The sequence below is a fragment of the Microchirus variegatus genome (assembly GCF_963457635.1).
Source record: "Microchirus variegatus genome assembly, chromosome: 14".
NCBI classification, from domain to species: Eukaryota; Metazoa; Chordata; class Actinopteri; order Pleuronectiformes; family Soleidae; genus Microchirus; species Microchirus variegatus.
Window position 1 is genome coordinate 9,728,083 of NC_139815.1, and position 22,958 is coordinate 9,751,040.

Here is a 22,958-nt window from a genome sequence, read left to right on the forward strand (position 1 = left end):
TACACTCAGGTCAGAGTCGAGGCATATTTAGGGGAGAAAGTACAAATGACTCAGCAACTCAAGGAGAAACAAGGATAGGTCACAAAGTAATGCATGTCTGTGTCAGCTGCAGCACCGTGGACTGCTGTGTTTCAATATTTGATTTGAACGTCTGGAGCCGATAGAAATTTACACGTGATGCTTGGACATCTGTTGCTACCGTATCGTATGTCACTATAACTGCGCATTTTATCACCGATGACTGGAGGCTAATGTCACATGTGCTCCAAAACAGGAGCAATGAATGAGAGCCGCATGGGTGCTCATGATGCTGAGCTAAAGTTGAAATGTGATCATTTGCAGGCTCTAGCAGGCACATTGCCGCCATACATACGTAACATGTATCCACTGGACAGATAAATCCTCTGAGGCTGGAAGTTTGTGTAGGACTCTGTGCTGCACTGTAAAGGCAAGAATAGAACTTTTCGTGGACTTGCTGTTTTTCGGATACTGTTGCCCTCGCCAACAAAGTGGCGAGGGCATTCATTCCATGAATTTTGCGCATTATGACGTCCCAGTGAGCGCGGAAGTCAACATTGCGTATTTTATCTCCTGTAAAACAAGGTCTGTAGGACCACAAAAACATGACTGAGTCATCTTTTTCACACTAAGTATTAAAATGATTAAAAATGTTCATAATACAGGACTTTTAGATAATAGCGGTGGGTAAGTGGTGAGCGATCAAAGAGCAAGACAAAGACTTTCAAAAGCCCAATTCAAAGCTTCATCAAGAAGCATCAATTTCTTCATCTAATTACTGTACAATTATTGCAATTCATTTTATATTAATAGTGCACATTAAAATATAAATACTGCTTCAGGCATCGTTTAAGCACAGACACGTATTGGTTTAGCTTGACCAAAAAATATCCAAATTAAATGCCAGTTAATCATGTTGTGGATTCTGAGCCAGATTCAAACACATTTATGCTTTTGAACATGTTTGAACTGACTGCAACATTTGAAGCTCCTCAGGGTAATGATGCAGGGTGTCAGTGGTGGAAGATTTTGAGCAAAGCCTCCCTCTGGTTAACATACCGTCGCTCTGCGTGGCTGCCAGTCGCTGAACTGAGAAGACCCAGAGAGGTGTGCCTAAATTTGCTCAAAGTACTCACTTTGTTTTTGTTGTCTGACTGACTGACTGTTCTGTGATAATACTGCTCAGATCGTGGTGTTAGAAGTGTTCTACTAATTCATTTTGAAAGGAACCACAGCCATTGGGAATCTCCCCAAACTCCACAGGCCAACCAGTGGTGTAACTTCCGTCAGTCACACAGCACTAAAGCCAACGAGCGCTGTACTGTAACTCGATCATAAAATTACTCGCCCAAATTTGAGGACGTAGCACTGGGCCGTGGCCAGAAAACATCACTCAACGGGGGAAAAGCAACGGTATCATTGTGAGAAATCTTCTGCTCCCTATCAGTATCTCCTCGAGTTTCCATAACGCTTCCATCTATGTCACACTGTTTCTTAAAATAAATATCAAGTAAACACTGTGATGTAACAAAGACGGAGAGATGGGGTTTTAAGTTCTTCTATGGATTGTTATCCGTTTAATCTATGCTAATTAGGCAGTGCAATATACATTTTACAAAGCACTTTTATTTCTCATTTAATGTTATGACCTCCTTTTACACACATATGCACATGTATATTCAATTATTGTGCCTCAATGGGCCCGGTAAAGGTTAAGAGCGGAGGAGAGCTAAACTGGGAGTTTGTTAAGGTCACTAGCAATTACACCAGTGTGCTTTCATTTATTAACACACACACACGGATATGGTCCTTGTGTGAAACCTCATTATCAAACATGAGTAAAAAAACAGCTGTATATGTGTAGGATTGCATAATATCTCACCAGAACTGTTATAAAGGACTCATATTATACCCTATTTCTCCAAGTGAACCTAGTCCCCTGGTGTCCTAATGAACATGTCTGTGACATGCTTTGGTCAAAATACCTTAAGGATGAAGCACCACAGCAGTTTAATCACTCTGCCAAAACAGCCCTGTTCAGAACGCTCACTTTTGAGTGCCTGTCTCTTTAAATGCAAAAGAGACACAGGAAACTATGTCAGTGTCACTGAGGCTTCGGCAGCTAACAGCAGTTAGCATTTCGCAAATTTGCCATCATTTGCCGACTATAGCAGGCACATTGCCGTCATATATAACATGTATCCACTGGACAGATAAATCCTCTGAGGCTGGAAGTTTGTGTAGAACTCTGTGCTGCACTGTGCAGCCAAGAATAGAACACTTTGCGGGACTTCTGCTCTTCAGGATACTATTGCCCTCACCTGCACTCTCGCATTTTTTAGGGACAAAGCGAAGCTCAACGAGACAACACGCCACGTTGTGACATAGCAATGAGTGCGGAAGTCAACATTGCGTTTTATCTCTTGTACGTACAAAGACATTAGTGAGTCTTCTTTTTAAAAAGTTAATTTTGCATAATATGCCCCTTTAAAAGAGGGTTCCACCAGTACCTGAGAAAACCCAAGCATTTCCCAACACTAACAACAACTCTATCTGTAAACAACTAGCTCTTAGAAAATGGGATAAATCTGGCCACTCTTACCTGCTACAGCCAGGCGTGCCGTGCGGCTGGAAATGGATCCAAGGTTTTCGATTGTGGCGACGCACTGATAGGTGCCCTCGTCGGGTTTATTGTGTTTGGAGTGGACCACATGAGCGAAGACCAGCGTGCCGTCAGGAAGTATTTGTCGCCTCTCGTCCGAAACCAGGCTCATGAAGGTGCCGTCTTTCTTCCATTCGACGCGCGCCGGTGCGGCCGAGTCGCTGTGGGCCGAGCAATTCAGCAGCGCCGAGTTGCCCCGAACGGCCAGAGTGTCCTGTGGCTCCACCGTGAACCAGAAGGGGATGAACGGCTGCGCTGCTGAACCTAGACAACAGAGACAGGGTGGAGAGAGAGTCGTTAACAGGATGTTTGACACAGATACTAAGTCATTTTAGACGAGGACAAACACATCAAATGAAAATCTTGTTTACGTCAAAGACCCGTTCTACTTCATGTTTACAGCGGTCATTGCCAATGATGTGTGCTTGTAATGCCTACATTGCATCAGCGGAATTTAACTCTACATGTATATCCAAAGCTGGCAGCAGATCTTAAAATCTTGATGATGATCTGCTGAGATATAGTAACCTACATTAACGTTTAAGACGTGTCCTCAAGGAAACTGTAAAGCACATTTTTTAAAGCTCATTCACAGAAACGAGCTGGTGGCTGAAATGAGAGGACACCACAGGACTCCGAGTGTCCCAAACACTCACTGAAATGTCCCCTGAGCAAAACATCATTTTCTTTAATCTATCTTTTTCAGTTCCAGCGCCTCAGACTATCCCAGAGACTCCGAGAGGCTTTTCATTATGGAACCACAAGCTGCTGGAATTGGACAAGAGGAGCTGACATATTTAACCCAGTGTATCCTCCCTGGTAAGTTAATATCAGGTCTTGCTTTATTATAAGCAGACAGGGCAGTGAAGGAGTGAACACTATGCAGCGCGGTTACTGTTTATATGGTAACGTTGGGCTGACAGGGATAGTGCCAAAGCCAGAGTAAGTGCAATTGCCTCATATTTGTCCTCATCTATTATTCAAACCTTCCCACCCTAAGATTCACACAGTGGCATTGTTTAGATAAATAACACAAATTATTAGTTCTGCTGGGAAAGGGAGAGCTGGAAAAAATAATTAAGGGGAGGTGTAAAGGTATTTTAATAATGCAGCGAATGGAGTGAAATAAGTGGCTGAATGTTAAATGCAGTTTAAAATATGCCCGCTCTCTTAAGAAAATGGCACGTCTCCAGGGGAGAGCAAGAGCATGGAGAGATAGAATGCGAGGAAGAAAACAGGAAAGGGAAGACAGGAAGATGCTATGACAAAAGGTTCGGCTATTTAACTTCTGGGAGGTAATTTCTCTACCTTACGGCGCTCAAGTCCCGAGTGTAAGAACCAAAGAGAGAAACAACGTAATGCTTGGCCCATTACCGTGGCAATATGGCTACTCATCCTCAAAGTACTCTTGAAAGCACAAACAATTGCAGCAAAACACAACCAGTAATAACTAACCTGAATACACTTCTACATTTTTCTACACTTTTACATTAGTGAATGAATATCAGACGATGGAAGGTTTGAAACAAGTAATTGTAATTGTCCCCAATAATGATTCCCTGACAGAGGACTAGATTATAAAGAGTGGGAAAGTGCTGTAATTCGGTCTGAATGGACATTGATGGAGAGATCTTTCATGTACAATAAAAAGACCAAAGCCATTGTAAGGAAAATCACAGACTTTTTAGTGGTAGTAGATAGAGGTTTAAGGATTTCGTTAAATCTGCACAAAAAGATATATTCAGTAACCTGCAGTGTTAAATGTATGCTTTAAATTTGAGTTGAAATCAGCACTGCAGGTTTGACTTAAATATATAGAAATCCATTATCGGGAATAGACAAAAACTGCTCATAGATATAATATTTAAAAACCCATCAGGCTGAAGTGGATGAGAGACTGAAGTGAATAAGCATACATATATATATATATATATATACATACACATACACATATATATACACATACACATACATATATATATATATATACATACACATACATATACACATATACACACATACATATACACACACACATATATATACATATACATATATACATATACACACACATACATATATACACATACATACATAAACACTGGGGTGATCGAGCCTTTGCTGTTGCTGCTCCCAGGCTCTGGAATAAACTCCCTGTTGAGATGCGTCTTATCTCTGACCTGGGCCTCTTCAAATCAAGGCTAAAAACCTATTTATTTAGGATGGCTTTTAATACCGAGTAGTATGGTGACACTTTTTATCTTTTGTCTTCTTATCTTTTATCTGATTCTATCTTATTTTATTTTGCACTATTTTATTGTTTTTATTGTTTTTAATTACTTTTATGCGTTTCCTCTTTATTTATTTATTTCTTGTAAAGCACTTTGGATCACCGAAAGGATTGTTGTAAAGGGCTGTATAAATAAAGTACATTTACATTTACATTTACATATATACACATACATATATGCACATATATACATATATACATGCATACATATATCTATATATACACATACACACATATACATACATATAAACATATACACATATATACATATATATATATACATACATACATACACACACACATGCACATATACACCACCCTAAGCCAGTGTGTTCAATTGGAACTCTTCACAGTAAACAAATGGTTTCAAATCAGACTTCGGCGTAAGCAGCTGATTTCAGGAAATCAATAAATTCAGCGCAGCCAAAGAGTGCATAGTGGGCAGAATGCGACAACACCAGCAGGTGTATTTTACTGATGGGGTACATGACAGATGGAGAGAGACCAGAGTGGAGTAGCAGTGGGGGGAATTTGTCACTCCTGCAGACCTGAGGCACCATGGCATGCTTAATCATCTTTGCTTTTACGCTGGTGAAGCAGTGGGTGTGTGTGGGCCGGGCAGAGCTTCCAGGCCCAATAGCCTGGCTCTTCTCCATCTTCAGCCACTCTCTGTCTGAAGAGAAAACTGAATGGGCTTGAAGGTCCTGCGGCAACCGATGGGAGCCAAAACAGTCGCCTTTAGCAGCTTTTCATTGCCACTGTAGAAGCAGTAGGGGAGGGCTTAGTGTCTACTCTACTGTCAGACAAAATGGTATGCCATCTGCTTTCAGCTTCACATACAACATCCACTTTGCAGCAGAGCAGGGCAGCGAAGAAAACTGAACTGTAGAGGGAGATACAAAGGAGGCGAGGGGAGTTGATGGAGGCTAAAAAACTCTACTGATAGGAGACAGAAAAGAAAACAAACTCAGACAAACATGGAAGCAAACAATGAACCAACTGGTAACGGCCAAAGTCCATGATCAAGACAGGACAGTCAGACTCACAATGTTGATGACAAGCAATTTCATTTGATTTGATTTTCATCAAAAATGACCAACCGATAATGTGTTGCATTCTGAAAACTCACTATTAGAGATCACTAATTCCAACACACTGGACCTGGATGGAGGATATATCCGAACCAAACCCTGACATCTTGTGATGTCAGTATTTTAATTGGGAATTCTGTGTTTACAATGTTTTTGCAAAATAAAATGAATTTATCCCACACAGGTGTCTAATCATCTCAACCATGAACACACAAATACACACCAAGTCTCGAAAATTAGTGTTGAAACGCTGCCTAACGAACATTGTTTAAGACACAAGAAGGTGTCACAAACCACATTAGTGTGGGAAGCTTAATCCTTTCATGCCCAGCAGTGAGGAAGCCCCTGTTAGTCTTTGAAAAAAGATGAACCTCCGTACTGGGCAACCAGTGAGAATAAGGCAGCACAGAGCAAAGGGCTGGAAAATGAGGTTGTCGTTTTGCTCTTATTTTGGGGCTGGATCCGTAATTCTTGTTTGTAGAGTGATAAAAATCTGTGAATTCTCCGCTGTTTACATAATCACGCTGACGCTCCGGGGCCGCTTTTCAACGTGTGCGATATAACGGGTTTTTTCCGCTCCTGCAGGTTTGATCCATCGGTGTATTAACTGTGTTTGGTGAACATAAGAATGGTTTATATGAGCTTTTAGCTGAGTTTCTGACCTTTCTGTGGGTATGCAGCATGTCTGTGTTTGTTAAAGTTAAACATGGTTTTATGACGCTTTTGTCGCTGTGTCTGATGCTGCCCCCGGGAGTGAGGACATCAGTAAAGAAGAGATTAAATAAAAATAAATAAATAAATACATTTAAGAAAAAAAAGAAAAAAAAAGAAAAAAAAGAAGAGATTAACGCGATTAAAAAACACGTTAATGATGACTGTAATTAATTAATCACAATTAACGCGATAATTTGACAACCCTAATAAAAATAAGCTTGGTAGCACTAACAGCTCATATCATGTGGCTGACTGGAAAAATACCTGGGAGTTAGAAAGAGCGTGTCGCTCTCAGCCACGAGACAGGTTCGTGGCTCTGAGTATCACGATTTCGATTTCGATACGCATATCGTTACAGCCCTAGTAACCGGACTGGGTTTTTTCAAAGATCTGGCTGAGCCCGAGATTACAATAAAACACAGTGTTCTCTGAACTGTTTGTTTTGAACCTTCAGGGCTTCTTAAACAAGGTAATGACGCAGATACACACTAAAAAACAGCGTTAATCGTAACTTCCTACAGGCACTGCACTAGTGGTACCAGTGCTGGATTTTCCCATTTTGAGCCAGTGCTGAAAGCGAGTTTTCCTACATTACAGAGCTTATGGTCAATGTGAGAAGCGTGACAATTCAAGAAAAAATTTTTATAGCCTGCAGATCACAATGCAAAGATCCTGGGCTTAAAGGAAAACGGCTGAAAAAAGCGTGCCAAGTCCAGAGCAGCCATTAAATTCACTTAAGTGACAAAGATCAATTTCTGCTTCACAAACAACCCAGCTACAGGTTACAGTCCCTGCATTGGATTAGACAGTCTCTCAATTGCTTTCTTTATAAACAGAGATCCTCGTGAAGAGGAACAGTCATTTTGCCAGCTTTGCTCGTTTTCCACCGAGCCAAACAAAGACGACACACACACACACACAACGCTGCACGGCTCGTGTCCTTTCAACACATGGCGATAATGTTTAACACAACGTTGCCTCTCCTGCCATGTCAGCTCTACCAAAAATCTGTGTTTGTATACTTTCTACAGAAGGAGGCAGAATATTCCCACTTTAAAACAAGCTGTGTAGAGGAAGTTAATGTGAGGTGTAATACCCCCAGAAATGGCAGTAAAGACGAGTGAGCGAGAGTCTGCTCTCCACACAAAGACCCCCTGTTCCCCTCTTTTCTACCACTGGCTCAGCAGGAAGCCTCCATCCACACCGACTCACCATCCGAGAGCAGCCATATTGACTACTCCTCTTTATTGAGCTGCTCTTGAGACGGAACAGACGTCTCTCGAAAACCAATCGCTCTGCAACAACACAGGCCCTTTTGTGGCTTGGACTTTTGGGAGATGAAAATCCTGGACATACTGAAAAGTAAACCAACTTCATGGGCATTTACAGCCACTGTAGTGGCACTTTAAAAGGCCATGGCTAATTATACGTTTTTTTTAGTGCTGGCCACGTTAACAGCGCTAACGGCGTTGATGTTAACGTATGACGTGCTTCCATGACGGAAAAAGACGTGCGTGACGTTATGTTTATGTGGCTCCAGATTGTTAAAATGAGTCGCTAAAGTATCGCAGTGTTTTGTGCCGGGGCACCGGAATCCAGGCACCATTTACCAGTTAGCGCCGTTAGCTTAACTTTATAAGACATGCTGCTGAGCCTGGGAGCTTCATAAGAAAAACAAAAAACCTAAAACATGTTGCAAATCTGAAAAGCTTATATTCATATAGCATATATATGCTTAAAGGCATTTAAACAAGTATTGGTGTTTGTATTATTGACCTCCACCAGGAGGTCTATGTATGTCTGTCAGTTAGCCTAACTCGAAAAGTCGCGGACTGATTTGGATGAAATTTTCAGGTAATAGCAATGGGACCAGGAACAATGATTAAAGTGATTAAATTTTGGGCGTGATCCATAGACGCTATCACTATATTTAATTGCTATTTTTAAGAGGGGCTGAGCTTGGCAGAAGTCTGCGCTCTCCGAGTGCTTTTCTAGTTCACAATTTTGACGCTAATATTTTCACTTTTACTACAAATGAATATCAGCTCAAAAAATCCGGTTATCGGCCTTGTTGACTTCTAATAATCGGTATCGATATCTGCCCTGAAAAAAACATATCAGTCCATCTCTAGTTTGGAATCTCACCAGACCAAAAAGTACCTAAAAAAAACGTAGTAGAGCCGAGCCGAGCCATGCTAACCCTGTATAATGGGAAAGCGCCGTTAGCAATGAACCTCAGCATTTCATTCTCCATGCTGCTGCCTCTCAGTTATTCCAGTCCCTCCATTGTTTGTCCTTCCACTCTCAGTGTTAAGAGTCATTTTAATGACACCAACAGAAATGGTCGTCTCCACTTCCCTCTCACCACCCCCCCCCCACACTCTCCTCCTTTATCTTTATACCTCAATTCTGCGTCTCCCCCCCATCTCTTCACACTCACTTTTAAAGCCCATCTGTCACAAAGAAACACCTCAGGGAAATAACAATTATCTTGAGAGGAAATGTGGAGGGACTTTGAGCTGCAGCTATCTTGCTTTATTTGAGGCGTGCATCTGTTTGCGGGTTAAAAGAAAAATGTGCCCTTTTTAGTCAAAGGACAAGTACAAATGTCCTGTCAAGGATTTTATTATAGAGTGCTTGGAAGTTAACGCAGCTAGCTTACTTCCTTTCATTTTCTCAAAATTGACATTTGAGCACTTGACTTGAAATGAATGGAAGCAGTAAAGATTTGAGTGGATGCACCTATTTCATTACCCCGTAATAGAAAGGAAAGAAGGAGAAAGGGGGCAGATTCATTAGGATAGATGAATGTTTTTTCAATGCGGCAAAATACATTTTACCTCTTTGTAAAAAAGTTCTGAGAGTTGCCGAGTTCGCACACCTGAGGACGAACATTACAAGCAATCTGAAGGGAAAATGTAAGTAGAGGTAAGTGAAGGCTAAATGACACAGGAATTAACCTCTTTTTTTTGTTTCCATTTCCATCCCTAACAGAACTCTTTTTAGTACGGCCACTCAAGTCCTCTTTAAAGAGCTGCAGCCAGGAACAATGCCAAACATGCCTGAGGGAGGAAGCTGTGATAAGGGATACCACAACCCACAAATTCTGGTATTCTCAGCGATCCCCACAGCAGCTGATGAAAAGAAGGGTCGAGGCCAAGCCATAAAGGGGATGGACAAAATGATTAGGGCGCCTAGCAGCACACTGGCTGTCCTGCACTGGCACACGCTCAACTGGCAGAATAAAAGAGGAAAAGATCCAAATTTTTTTCAGCTCTCCGTCTCTCGGTTATCCTGTCTGCCTTTCTGCCACTGTAAAACTCTGGAGGCCTAGAGAAAACATGACAGAGCTGGGTCACTACACTCTTAGAAATAAAAGTGCTAAGTAGAACCATAAAAGGTTCGTCGGCTTGTCCTCATAGGAAAACCCTTTTTGGAGAGTTCCACCAAGAACCCTTTTAAAACCCTTTATTGAGGAAAGGGGTTTTAAAGGGTTCTCTGGATCAAAATGGTTCCTACTTGAACCATTATTGTTACCAAGAACCCTTGAAAAACCCTTTCTTCTGGAAACCCTTTCTTTCTTCAGAAGCACATGGTTCCAGGTAGAACCTCAGCCCTTGTAGAAGGACCCTTTTGGAACCCTTATTTCTAATAGTGTGCAACGTCACTGTATGTGCTGAATAGTGCCAGAAAACGTCACTCAGTTACAAATGCAAACTCTTTTTGGAATATGAAGAAACTGAGCCTTTATAAATGCGATTAAAAAAGGGATTAGCACGTGTTTTCAATGCACATTTCCAGAAGTATCAAATCTTAAGAGCCACGTCCAGTGTGCAGTGAGAATGTGACAGAGGGATTCTTAGTCTGACTCCATGCAAGCATTAGTCTTTGTACCTTGTATGAATATAATACACTAGTATGATGGGAACTGATGGGCACCTGATCCTCAATGAACACTCACACTTACCCATATTTCCTGTGCAGCAAGCTCAAGAGGCGAGTTCCAACTACTAAAACTATTCAAAATAAACATTTTAACTATTGTTCAGTCACAATAATAAAGCTCAGCCTTGGATTTCATGTCATCTTTGAAAAAATGAGATCCTGAAGAACCCTTGCTGGTTGAAAAATAAGACCAATCTTGTCCATTTTGTATATGTTAATTTGTACTGCTTTCTTAAATAAATAAATAAATAAATAAATAAAAATCAGATTATTAATTATTATTAATAGCCCAGGGATTGGCGAGCAGACAAACTGCTCCTCTGGAATTGAGTGAAATGCCCTCCTCCAACACTAAGTGATTCATGCTTTGCGCTCATTATTGTAGCGTTAATTTTTCATCAATGTTTATAACCATTCCAAAGCCCTTTGCGTCTGAAATATGCATACTTGTGTTTCAGAGAGAGAGCATAACCAATCTGTATTCTTAATAATGAAATTAGCGACTTTACAACCACATAGGTCTTCATTAAACGTGATCCACCTGACACTAATTAGGCTAAACTGGGCTTCTGTCACCGCTTCGACGTGCCATTAAAACCGCAGCAACGTTGGCGTATACATGCATTTGTGCTCTGTGGAAACAAAGGGGGAAAATAACAGTCCTCTAAAAAGCAAACTATAATTTATTTAAACATAAAATGAAAACAATAAAATTAGAATGTTAGCAAAATGTTATATCTACATCCATAGCAAAGTAAAATAGAATAAAGTTGCACATACACAAAGTTAACCCTTTAAAATGAACAATTAATGGTATGAGACAAATAGCAAATTTAGCTAGCAGCTGAAAACGTTGGTCATGTTAGCGTAACCGTTAGCAAAGATGGCGGACACTGTTTACATTCTTGGAATGAGGTCCCATCCCCCAACAGCTGCGTCTAAAAAGTGAGGAATTAGCATTGCGGTTTCAAACCTCAGACCAAGGCTTTTGACTCAAGTGAAACTGAAGTTAGGGAGTAAAGTTTTTCAAAAATTCTACCCTTATTCTAGTAATATAAAGCTAAAAGCAAATCGGTGAAGTATTCCTTTAAGGTTCTCATTCTTGCATTAGCGTATAAAAGTTAATATGATAATGGTGTAACTTAAAGGTGTCATATGTAAGAATGTGGCCAAAAACGGTTACTACATTCAAATTCAAAATACAGAGGTCTTTAAGGTTTCGTTTTCTCACGTAACTGGCAACCCGTGGTTGCTTGGCAGCTGAGACTCTACTGACTGCAATGATTGGTAGACGTTGGTAGGTGGTGCCACATGCCAAAACATAAACATAATTTGCAGTCTGCAAAGTAATGCAGACTGCAAATTTTTTAATGCAAATATTTTGGCTGTACTGTTGTTGTTGGTGAGTTCAGTTATATGTTATATGACTGAACTGTTATATGAACATTATTCCCGAGTCTCTGTGACATATTAGGAGGATTTTATGGCCAGTTGCTTTAGATTTATTACATAATGCACCTTTAATATTGCTCCAGATTGCTTGAAACGTATAGTCCAGTAAATTTTAAAAAAGACTAAAAAAATCATAACGAATCAAATACAATATATGTGTGAAAACTCACAATTATATAAGTTTGTTGCAGTTAAGTGGATTTCACTCAGCTAGCATAACCAGTGTACGTTAATAATGTGGAGCGTCACTAACGGAGCATGTTGAATTAAATGAATTAAATTAAACAGGTGCAAGTCCAGCAGCTTGATGGCCACCGTAGTTAAAAATAGCAAAATTAGACGAGTTGTTGAGAGCAGTAGTAGACACACAGAACAGAGCTTCCAACAGATGGAAGGTCATAAACGGGAGACAGATCCAAGAGAAATTTGGTAGATGGGGGGAAATTTCTCTCACCTCCCCTGGTTGTGATAATTAACCAGCACTGATTAAGGCTCAAATTTCCCCTCTTATCAGCCTCCCCATGGGCCCACGATGAAGGATTGGCCCGCTGGGACAATGGCAGCACAGACGGGCAAATTGCGAGCACTGTTTTTTTTTAAGATGGTGTGAGAACGTCAAAAGCAGCGTCTCACGGTGCATAATTGGAAGCCAAAATAGAAAGAAACTGCATGTTTCTTGGGCTAAATGGGCTCTCACACCACAGTCAAAATAACGCTTAAAACGGACACTTAATGTCAGGAGTGGAGAATTAGCCTAACCTTTTCTGGTTGATGGTGGTAGACGCTGTTTCTGAGTAAAATGCTTTTTAAAATGAAGTCTCAAGGAAACTATCAAGAGCAGAGACAGATTACACAGTTGAAATCCAGCCAGGAGAAAAAAACCCTTGATGACCTACTCAGCAGTTCTGGCCCGCAATCACTAAAGATAATGGAGAATGGAAATACACATCACCTTTAGGTCCACATTACAACGTTGTTGGAATAAATCACAAAGCCAGAGTCATTTCATACGAATGTGACACTGTCAGAGAGTAATGCTTCGGGTTTTAAACGGAGAGATTTAGTGTCCGAGATATCCGCGTGATGGAGTAATAAAAAAAGAAATGACAGCGGCAACTAACGGAACAATCGCCTGTATTAACTTCAGATCTTGTGATTTAAAATATTTTGATTAGCTCTGCCATGTGAGTACCAGTTATCTCCTGTACGCTCATAAAAATCAGAGAGCAGCTGGCATAAATGAACAAGAAGTCGTCAACATTCCTCCGCGAACAACAAAAACGTGATCGGAGACAGAAAAGCTAATTTATTTTGCCACACGGCAGCTCCACCCCATTTCCCACTAACCCCGATGCCAAAGAAAATCATGTGGCTGTAATGAGATAACCTATAGATTTTTTAATGAAACACAATATTGCATTCCATTGGCTCTGGTTTTTTGCTATCACACTCACTCACACAAACACATACACACTGGGAGGAAGGCAAAATCAATATAATCCAGTATGCCTTGCAAAGTCAAACAGCCAGCTATTTATCAGCATTGGATTTCAAAGTCTGGGTCTTTGCCTAGTTTGTCCTTGACTGCTGTCATTTAATCATCTTTGTGTGTGTGTGTTTTTTGTTTTGTTTTTTTAATGAAACATATTAAACCCAATTTCTTAAGTGAACATGTCTGTGACATGCTTTGGTCCAAATACCTTAAGGATGAAGCACCACAGCAGTTCAATCACTCTGCCAAAACAGCCCTGTTCAGAACGTTCGCTTTTAAGTGCCTGTCTCTTTAAATGCAAATGAGACACAGGAAACTATGTCAGCATCACTGAGGCTCCGGCAGCTAAGAGTTAGCATTTGGAAAAGCCATCATTTGCCGACTCTAGCCGGCACATTGCCGTCATATATAAAATGTATATGGACACATAAATCCTCTGAGGCTGGGAGTTTGTGGAGAACTCTGTGCTGCACTGTGCAGACAAGAATAGAACACTTCTCGGATTTCCGCTCTTCCGGATACTATTGCCCTCGCTTGCAATCTCACGTTTTTTAGGGACAAATCAGAGCTCCACATGACAACAATTCCAGGAATATGTCATTGCGACGTAGCAATGAGTGCGGAAGTCAACATTGCGTGATTTATCTCCTGTATTTAGACTGAGGAGGACCACAGAAAGATGAGTGAGTCATCTTTTTCCCCACTTTGCCTTCTCATAGGGCCTCCAGAGTCCCAAATCTAAGTATTAAAATGATTCAAAAGTTGATTTTGCATAATGTGTCCCCTTTAAATCATGACAGAATCTATTGAAAACAATGAGTGGTCAAGTGAGGTCTCACATAAGCTTGATGCCAATTACAAGCTCCAGACGACACATTTCCAGTTAACTCTATAAAGATAAACATCAGCGTGCAAATTCTGTTGATTACAACAAGAATGCTGAGTCACAGTTGCCCTCGTTTAAATAGGGCAATTATTGTCATATAAACATAAGGGACAGAAGTATTTCCTCTGAGAAATCCCCAAAGTCTGGACACGGTCTCCTGTTTTGTTTCCTTTCCGACACAAAACGACTCCACGGACGTTTATTGCTGTGTTTTCTGTACAATAGACCCAAACGGTCTCCCGTCTCATCTTGAATGTGTCACCTTTGAAGAAAATGCACATAATAAATAAGCAGCAGATATTATTTTCAGAGTGAGTTGTTTGTGGCTTCAAAGTGGCCGGTGACGAGCTGCTGATAAAAAGAGCAGCCAGTCGCTGCATGTTCGCACCAATTCGGAGGAAACCATTTAACAGGGGAGCGCAGGGAGAGATCAAAGTCTTCAAATCCAACATGAGCACGGAGACTCAATTACTATTTTACTTGAAACCGGATGCATGGTGTGTGTGTGTGGGGGGGGGGCTTACTGGACAAAAAAATCCAGCGCAACTTGGGAGATGGTATCTGAGGTGACTACAGTGATAATGGTGGAGTTAAGTGTGGTTACTGGGGTTAAGTGTTTGCACCAGGGGCAGAGCTAGATCTCAGGCAAAAGCGAGGACTCTCAGATCATTTATTTCTAAAGAGTTCAAGACTGCTGAGGTCCTTTTGAAGTCGTCAAAGTACTGTTTTTGTCTCCAGTGAATGGCGCACTACATTCAGACTTTTCCCCCCACAGAGTGTGAACTCATTAAACTGTTAAGCATCAATACCTTTGAATAGACGATATGTAACATTTGCTGCATTAAATCTACAAGGCTCACATTTTGAAATCTGTTTTTCTAATCACTACACATGGTTGGCCACGTTTTCAATGGCATCATCCACTTCACCGATCACTGCTATAACTTTCAGGGTAAACTTCCAATGAAGTTGACAACTGTGCATTTTAAACATACACTACTGTTCAAAAGTTTGAGGTCACTTAGAAATGTCCTTATTTCTTGAAGAAAAAGCACTTTTACATTACTTTACCACATTAACAATGTATACGTATGTATAGTTGCAAACGTCTGGTTTTCAATGGAATATGTACATAGGTGTATAGAGGCCCATTTCCAGTGTTCTAATGGTACATTGTGTTTGCTAATCGGCTATTGGATGATAAGAAAACCCTTGTGCAATGATGTTAGCACAGCTGAAAACAGTTTTGCTGTTTTTTTTGACCAAAGCAAAGTTTGAAGGGCAAAATAAAAATCATTATTTCTAATCATGTAAATGTCTTGTCTATACGTTCTATTCATTTTGCAACTCTTTTGATGAATAAAAGTGTGACTTTTAATGGAAAACGCAACAAAAATTGTATAGGTGACCCCAAACTTTTGAACTGTAGCGTATGGACTGAGTTTAGGGCTGAACAATTAATCTAAATTTTATCGAAATCGCAATAGAGCCTACTGCAATATTCAAATGGCGCAATATTTTTTAAAGCCAAAATTGAGAATAATGATGTACAAATTACAATTCCCTCTGATATTGCGTATCATATGGCAATCGCAATTCCTGTCAAAAAATAATCTCAGTTCGATATTTATTCAAAATCATTCAGGCCTAATATGGACACTGTTTTCAGTGATCATCAAATGTGCTTGAACTATGTATGTCTTATCAATTCCCATGACATAAAGCAGAAACTGATTTCAGGAATGATTGAATAGGAAAAGTGACCGGTGTTTAGCGAGAGTGTAAAAGTCGGCTTAAGCTGCAGTGTGATGTTTGTTGAAACCTGAGAGCACAATGCTTTGCAGGGGAGCTGGTGTCCTGATAATATCTGCTGATCCACTTGTTTCTTCTCTCCTCGTCTCATTCCTTCCTTCAGGACAGCCTTTTGTTATTCTCTCACTAGGTCTTTACTTTTTTTTCGTGTATTCATTTTCGCAGCGCTCTGTTCAGCCATTACCCTTCTTTGTCTGTACCTTTGTTCCACTGCGACCAGCTATTCTTCCTCATATCCAACGCCACACCGCCGGGTGTGAGGCCGACAAAGGAGCTTGGAGAACGTTGTGCCGTGGCTGGTGTGAACGAGGGGTGTTGTACGGCATGAATATCATCCCGTTAACAACACATCGCATCCACATAAATCCAAACAAAAGCTGCATTCTTGGTCTCAGAGACCGACTTTGACGACTACAAACACTGCTGCACTTTTTTTCCCCCCTTCCCTGCCCAGCAGAGACTGAACACTCCTGGAGTGAGCTTATCTCTGCTCTCAGTCCTGTCGGCGGCTCGGACAGCAGCCCCCGCCCATGCTGTTGTGGATGCTAATGTGGATCATATTGCAGGTGAGGAAGAGGCGCAGTGATGTGGCAACAACACACAGACTAATAGGTTTCTTTTTTCTTGTTGTTGTTGTGCAGTAAAGGCATCAGAAAACAGGACAATCAGGGTAGATGTCACTCACCGTGTTGGTGTGCACGTCGCAAAGACAGGGAGGGAAACAATAAATTAAACACATTTATATACAAAGACACATTTATGGCCATGTGGCGTCAGTCTGGTTCAGACAGCAAAATAAATAAATAAGAAGCCATGTGTCCCAGCAGATACAAAAGCATGGAGTGACTCAATCACTCACAATCCAGTCATTTATTTTTGTAGTTATCACAACAGTCAACATATGGTGCATGTTCACTCTCTCTCCGCCTTTAGAGGGGGAAACATTTTTGATGCCATTAAAAGATAAAAGCAGTCACTGAATGCAGCTGGAAGACGTCACCTGGTTGTAAATATATATTCAGGTTACCCAGCAACTCAAAGTCCACTGGTGAAATATACTAGAGATCGACCGATGTGTTTTTTCAAGGGCCGATAATCACAATGATTATTAGTTATCGGGCCAATAACCAATATTTGGAGACGATGCAGTAAAAGTGAAAATATTGGCGTCAAAATGTTGCACTAATACAAAACACCAACACTTCGTTTAAAGGCCTTTAAGCATATGTTTACGAAACAGCTTTTCAGATTTGCTGATAAAGGTTTTAGACAATAGACATCTTTGTTTTAAAAGTTTAAAACAACTGCACGTGCAGGAAGCTCCCAGCCTCAGCAGCGTGTCTTATAAAGTTAAATGAAAACTTGCACAAATAAATAGCTCCCTGAAGTTTTCTACAGTAAATAAAGTAAAAAAAACAACATGACTCAATATAACTGAAATCTTATTTTCTTTCACTTATCTTTGTGTTAAGTTCAAACAAAAACAAAAAAGTGCAGGGAGTTCCCAGGGTCAGCAGCCTCTCATAAAGTTAAGTGAAATTTTAATTTAACAAATAAATACATTGATATCTTATTGGCCATCGGATTAAAAAACATTTTTTTTTTTAAAAAGGCCGATTATCAGCCCGGCCAATAATCGGTCTATCCTTAAAATATACACTAACGGAGAAAATTAGAAGTGCACACAGCTGAATGGCAACTGCAGCTCGGCCATTAGAGCCAATCATCTGATTTGAGCTTTTCACAGTCAAATCTGCACATTGAGCACTTATGTTTGATATAAAAGCTTGTACACAGTGAACACGGTTGGACATCCGTGTCATTATTCGTATCATTATTATTGAGACTCAATCCAGGAAATTTGGAGCTGCGTTTGTGCAGGAACAGCAGTAGTTTTGAGTGCCACGTGCAAACACGTATTTAGGCAGTTGTTTGGGGCAGTGCTTGATTTACATTTTCAATATCAGGCGATATTTGTGATCGTTGTGATTCCTTAATATTTCCATAGATACTTTCAGTGTAGCTGTCTCACTTTTACAATGATCAGTACAACATTTACAGAAGACATTAAAAGCAGAAAACATGTTTTTGAATATTGTGCTTAAGTTAAGCACAATTTACTGGTTTGTGTTTGTTTTATTTCCAGTGTCCAAAAATAGATGACAATCAGCTCTATGTACAAGTTTGTTAGTGTGCACTTTTTTTTTACAACTGCTGAATGAAATTATGCAAAGACACGTGTGTACTTGTGTCTTTGGGTGGTGACTCATTTCGTCTGGAGCGAGAACACCACATCATCGTAATCAATTTGGCACCACTTAGCTGACAAAACAGAGCTGCCTGTGCAATTTCTGGTGCTTCTTAGATTCGCAGAGTTAAGATAGATGAATCCCATTTCCTGCACGTGGACTAATTGCATCTTGGCCCCATTGTGCGATGTGATCACATATGCGTGCCGGTTTGTGTGCATCGCCCGACCACAAAAACGAGAGATTTAGCCGCTGAAAGAGAGTCCACCCCCTCCTCCTCCTCCTCCTGCGCCTGCCTGCCTCCATCTATCTGTCCCTCTCACAATATAAACACAGGAAGCAGAGACCATGAGCACTTGACACACTCTGCCTCTGTGGCAGATTTGATCAGAGCACAGCTGAAATCCCCTCTTATCTGTCAGCCAAGGTGTGTAAACAGTCAAACACCGAGCATGACCGGCTTGTGCGCAAGTGTTTACAGTATGTCGCAGATGCATCAGCAGACAAAACCTCTGCCAGGAACAGCGTGGTTCAAGTTACAAGAGCCCCCCCCACCCCTTTACCAATTATCAAGCTCATCAGTGAGGCCACTATCGCAGGGTGACAGCGAGAAGATGTGAGGATTATGTGTTTAATATGCTACATATAGCTCACGCGGTATAGAGGTCATAAATAATTCACATTGGATAGAGGCCTGTGTGTGTCTTGCTGAAGCAACACTTTTCTGTCATGTCAACCTTTTGACAGCTTTCTGGCAAATAAAACCTGCACACCGACATCAGTTGTGGAAACTTATGACAGTGCCGTGTATATTCGGCTCCAGTTGCTGACCCACACTTTGCTCACTAACTAACAATGCACCCCCCCCTTTTTCCCGGACAACAAATCACCCGAGAAACAATCGCCTCGCCACAATGCTGATGTATAATGAGGTGTGTTTCCGAGTGTGTGTACATCTGCAACTCGCACGAACCGAGCTGCTGAGTAAATAAGTGGCTGAGTGGCAGCACCTGATGAGCAGTAATGATTTGTGTGCAGCGCTGGATTTCCCCCAGAGGATTTCATGCACAAACCCACCCACCCACCCACCGAACCAGCACACCAAAGCAGAGGCTGCAACTGGAGGGGCTCTCTGGCCCTGAACTCATCTAATCCCAAACACAAGAATAAGGCCCCTGTAACTGTGTGTGTGTGTGTGTGTGTGTGTGTGTGTGTTTCATGGAACATGCAGCAGCAGCTCCATGAATGTATAAATATACAAGTAGCTGCTGCCCCCAGTCATCTCTGTGTGCATATGTGTATTTGAGTAAATGAGTGTGTGGTGGCGAGCCTGACTGAGGTTAAATACAGAACACAACTGCTGGAACACATTTGTTTTTTCGATGCTGCAGATTAGCAAGCACAAACAAACTGTAAACTAACCCAACAGATTAATTTGGACTACACCGATATTAAATCCAGGGTACAGTTCACTCGCTGCTGAAGGAACCGTGCGTCCTTCCGCGGCAACAGCAAACACAAAAGAGTCGATTTACATCCAGGCAGCGGCTTAATCTTTCCTGATCAAACAATTTATCGTCGACGCACGCCGACCGTGGTAACGATACAGCGCACGAGACTTTAAGCTGTAGAAAAACAAAAAAAAAATACTATTAGTCACCACAAACAGTTTTCATATTTAATAGCCTCTCTTCACCAAAGTGCTTCTCACTGGAATCCTTTGTCCGTTCCATCACGTCTGAGTGTTTGGTTAAATTATTAATGTTGCCCTTACAGACTGCAGGTTAGCCAAGAGGCACGGTGTTGGTATGTGGTACGCAGAGGCCACTTCAGCCCTTGTTTACATGCTTGTGGGGGGGATTGTGATTGAGTGTTCACCTGCTCGTCGCCCACAGTGATGTCGGACGCGGTTGCCAACGGAGGTGCATGTACTGTACAGCTCGAGCATTCAATATACATTTAGTTTCCTGTATATGAATTCAATACAGGACATAAATACACATCGAGCCTGCACCCGTGCGGATTGGAAATTCATGGCCGTGATTAAACCAAGAACTGCAGCAAAACTGGAAGAGCACACGCGGAGACCAGCTGTGGAGTGGTGATACGAGGAGAGCAGTCTGCCCACTGGAATCATCCGAGAAAACAGGATAATTACCTTCACAGACAGGTAAAAGAGTCGCTCTCTGTCGTTGGTTTAGTTTCTATGACAAATGTTAACACTGAGGAGACATACACTGGTTACAAGCTGGAGTGTGTAACTTTTAATCCATTACATTCAAACCAGTGTCAAATACATTCACACAATTAGACCAACCAGCTCCACATGACACTCCGTGTTGCTCAGTATGCCAGTGTTTAGATCTAGTGTCGCCCCAGCTGATGGAGGTGAGAGGCGAAAGAACGACAGCTACATGGTAGCAAGAAAAGTGAGACGGCTACACAATATTGCTAAATATAAAAGGACTACCCTAAACAACTGCCTAAATATGTGTTTGCATGTGGCACTCATGACTCCTGCTGTTCCTGCACTATGCAGCTCCAAATTTCCTGGATTCAGTCTCAACGAGTAAAAGACAGATACCCAACAAATAGCTTACCAGAGTAATAGAAATCGAATGTTTTGCAAAGTAGACGGCAAACAGCTCTCTCTCGCACACTTAGACACACCTTAACTAATAATTATTACACAGATAATATAGGGTATATTAATATCTAGAAATGCTTAATTGAGTAAGCAACATGTCAGGGTCCGGTTTATTTGGGTGAAATTCATATCTTCCAAACACAAGGAAAGCAACACAACACAACAAAGAAAAACTACACTCAACAAAAATATAAACGCACAAAGAAAAACTTGTAGTTATTGTTATGTGACAAAACAGAGTAACTATCCAAAAATAACAGTACAACTTTATCAATAAAGTGGAAATTTCCTCATGATTTGTGACAACTCTGACATATTGACAAGTGACAAAAGTCCACATTTTGGTGTGCCCTTTTATTGACCAGACAATAAGGAATGTCTGTGTACTGGTCACACATATTGACCACCACTCTGCCATGCTCCATGACTCTTGTGAGTTGAAATACTCTCTAATCTGAGATTGTAGTCAGTAGGAGTGGCCAAGTGACACTGGACTACTGGGTTTGAGCAAAACAAATCATTCCATAAACAAATGCATCAAGAATCTGAGCAAATGTCATGACATTCTATTTTTGTTCACCATTTCAAGTTTGTGCGTTTATATTTGTATTGAGTATACATGACAATGGTGTGACATTTATAATCGGACAGTGCCAACTGAGTTTTTATACGTATACACCCTAATCATACTACAAAAGTCAGCATGTTGAAAGAATGTCTGTATTTAAGCCTGAACATTGAGGTAATTTTAGAAGTGGGCTATAGGCTGCCGACCCAATCAGATGTTATAAACAGTCTTGTATTGTATTTGTGTCCATCTAATTTGTGATTGATGGTCGCGATGTGTAAGTCTAAACACACCTCTGCTCACAACCAGCCTGACCGACCTGGACTACATGTTTAACTGAAAGAAAAAAGTAAATGTCAGGACAGTGGGGGGGAAAAGGATTTTAATGGCTTCATTTGACTCCTGACAGAACTCTGGTTTGACTCCAGCTCTGTCTTTGATGGGTGGTAGGAGCACCTTTGTTCCAGCGCTTAGGCTCCAGCACTTCAGAGAAAAGTGAAACTATGAGAGTCATTTAGCAGAGCTGTGTGTGTGTGTGTGTTGTAAGATGGGGATGGAGGGAGGGTGGCAGCAGCGGCTTGGGGACATCATGAACACAGACAGCACAAAAGGGTAATGGAGGACCCGCTCTGACGGGGCGGGGCGGGGGGGGGGGGATTATGGTAATGGGCACCTAAGCAAAACGGTTCAAAGCTAAGCGGCGTGCGCTGTTATCCTGCACACAAACTATTACACAATGTGCAGAAACAGTATTGAAAAGCCTGCAGATAGAAAAAAAAGTCAAACATTTACAAACATCACCTGGAGAAATTCCATAGTCATATTTGTTTTCCTGTTTCCTCTCAGCCTTCACCGTCACACCACATTTAGCGTCACATGAACCTGTTTGCACATGCCTCTCGTACTGAGATAATTAGCTCTGACATTTAGTCTATTTTCAGGGCTAGCTAAAGCACTGGCAACTGTGCACAACAGTGCTGCCTAATACTGTACATGAAAGGAGTGAATGAATGATGAATCCATCCATTAGTGTGCAGCTTCTGGAGTGTTACAAGATGCCCGGGCTCTGTTTTCTCCCTTTTTCTTCTCTGCATATGTGGGCAGAGGAGGAGGAGGAGGAGGAGGAGGAAGA

The 22,958-nt window shown here is 41.3% G+C and overlaps 1 protein-coding gene across 1 annotated transcript in view; it reads right to left on the reverse strand.

The window, feature by feature from the left end:
• The window catches only part of neo1a (neogenin 1a), a gene marked incomplete at its 3' end in the record, with an annotated part of 195,544 nt that overhangs the window by 121,357 nt on the left and 51,229 nt on the right, over window positions 1–22,958 (reverse strand). The window contains exon 2 of the mRNA XM_083900502.1: window positions 2,621–2,944. Within this exon, the coding sequence (XP_083756628.1) occupies window positions 2,621–2,944 (324 nt within the window). The remainder of the gene's footprint in view (window positions 1–2,620; window positions 2,945–22,958) is intronic.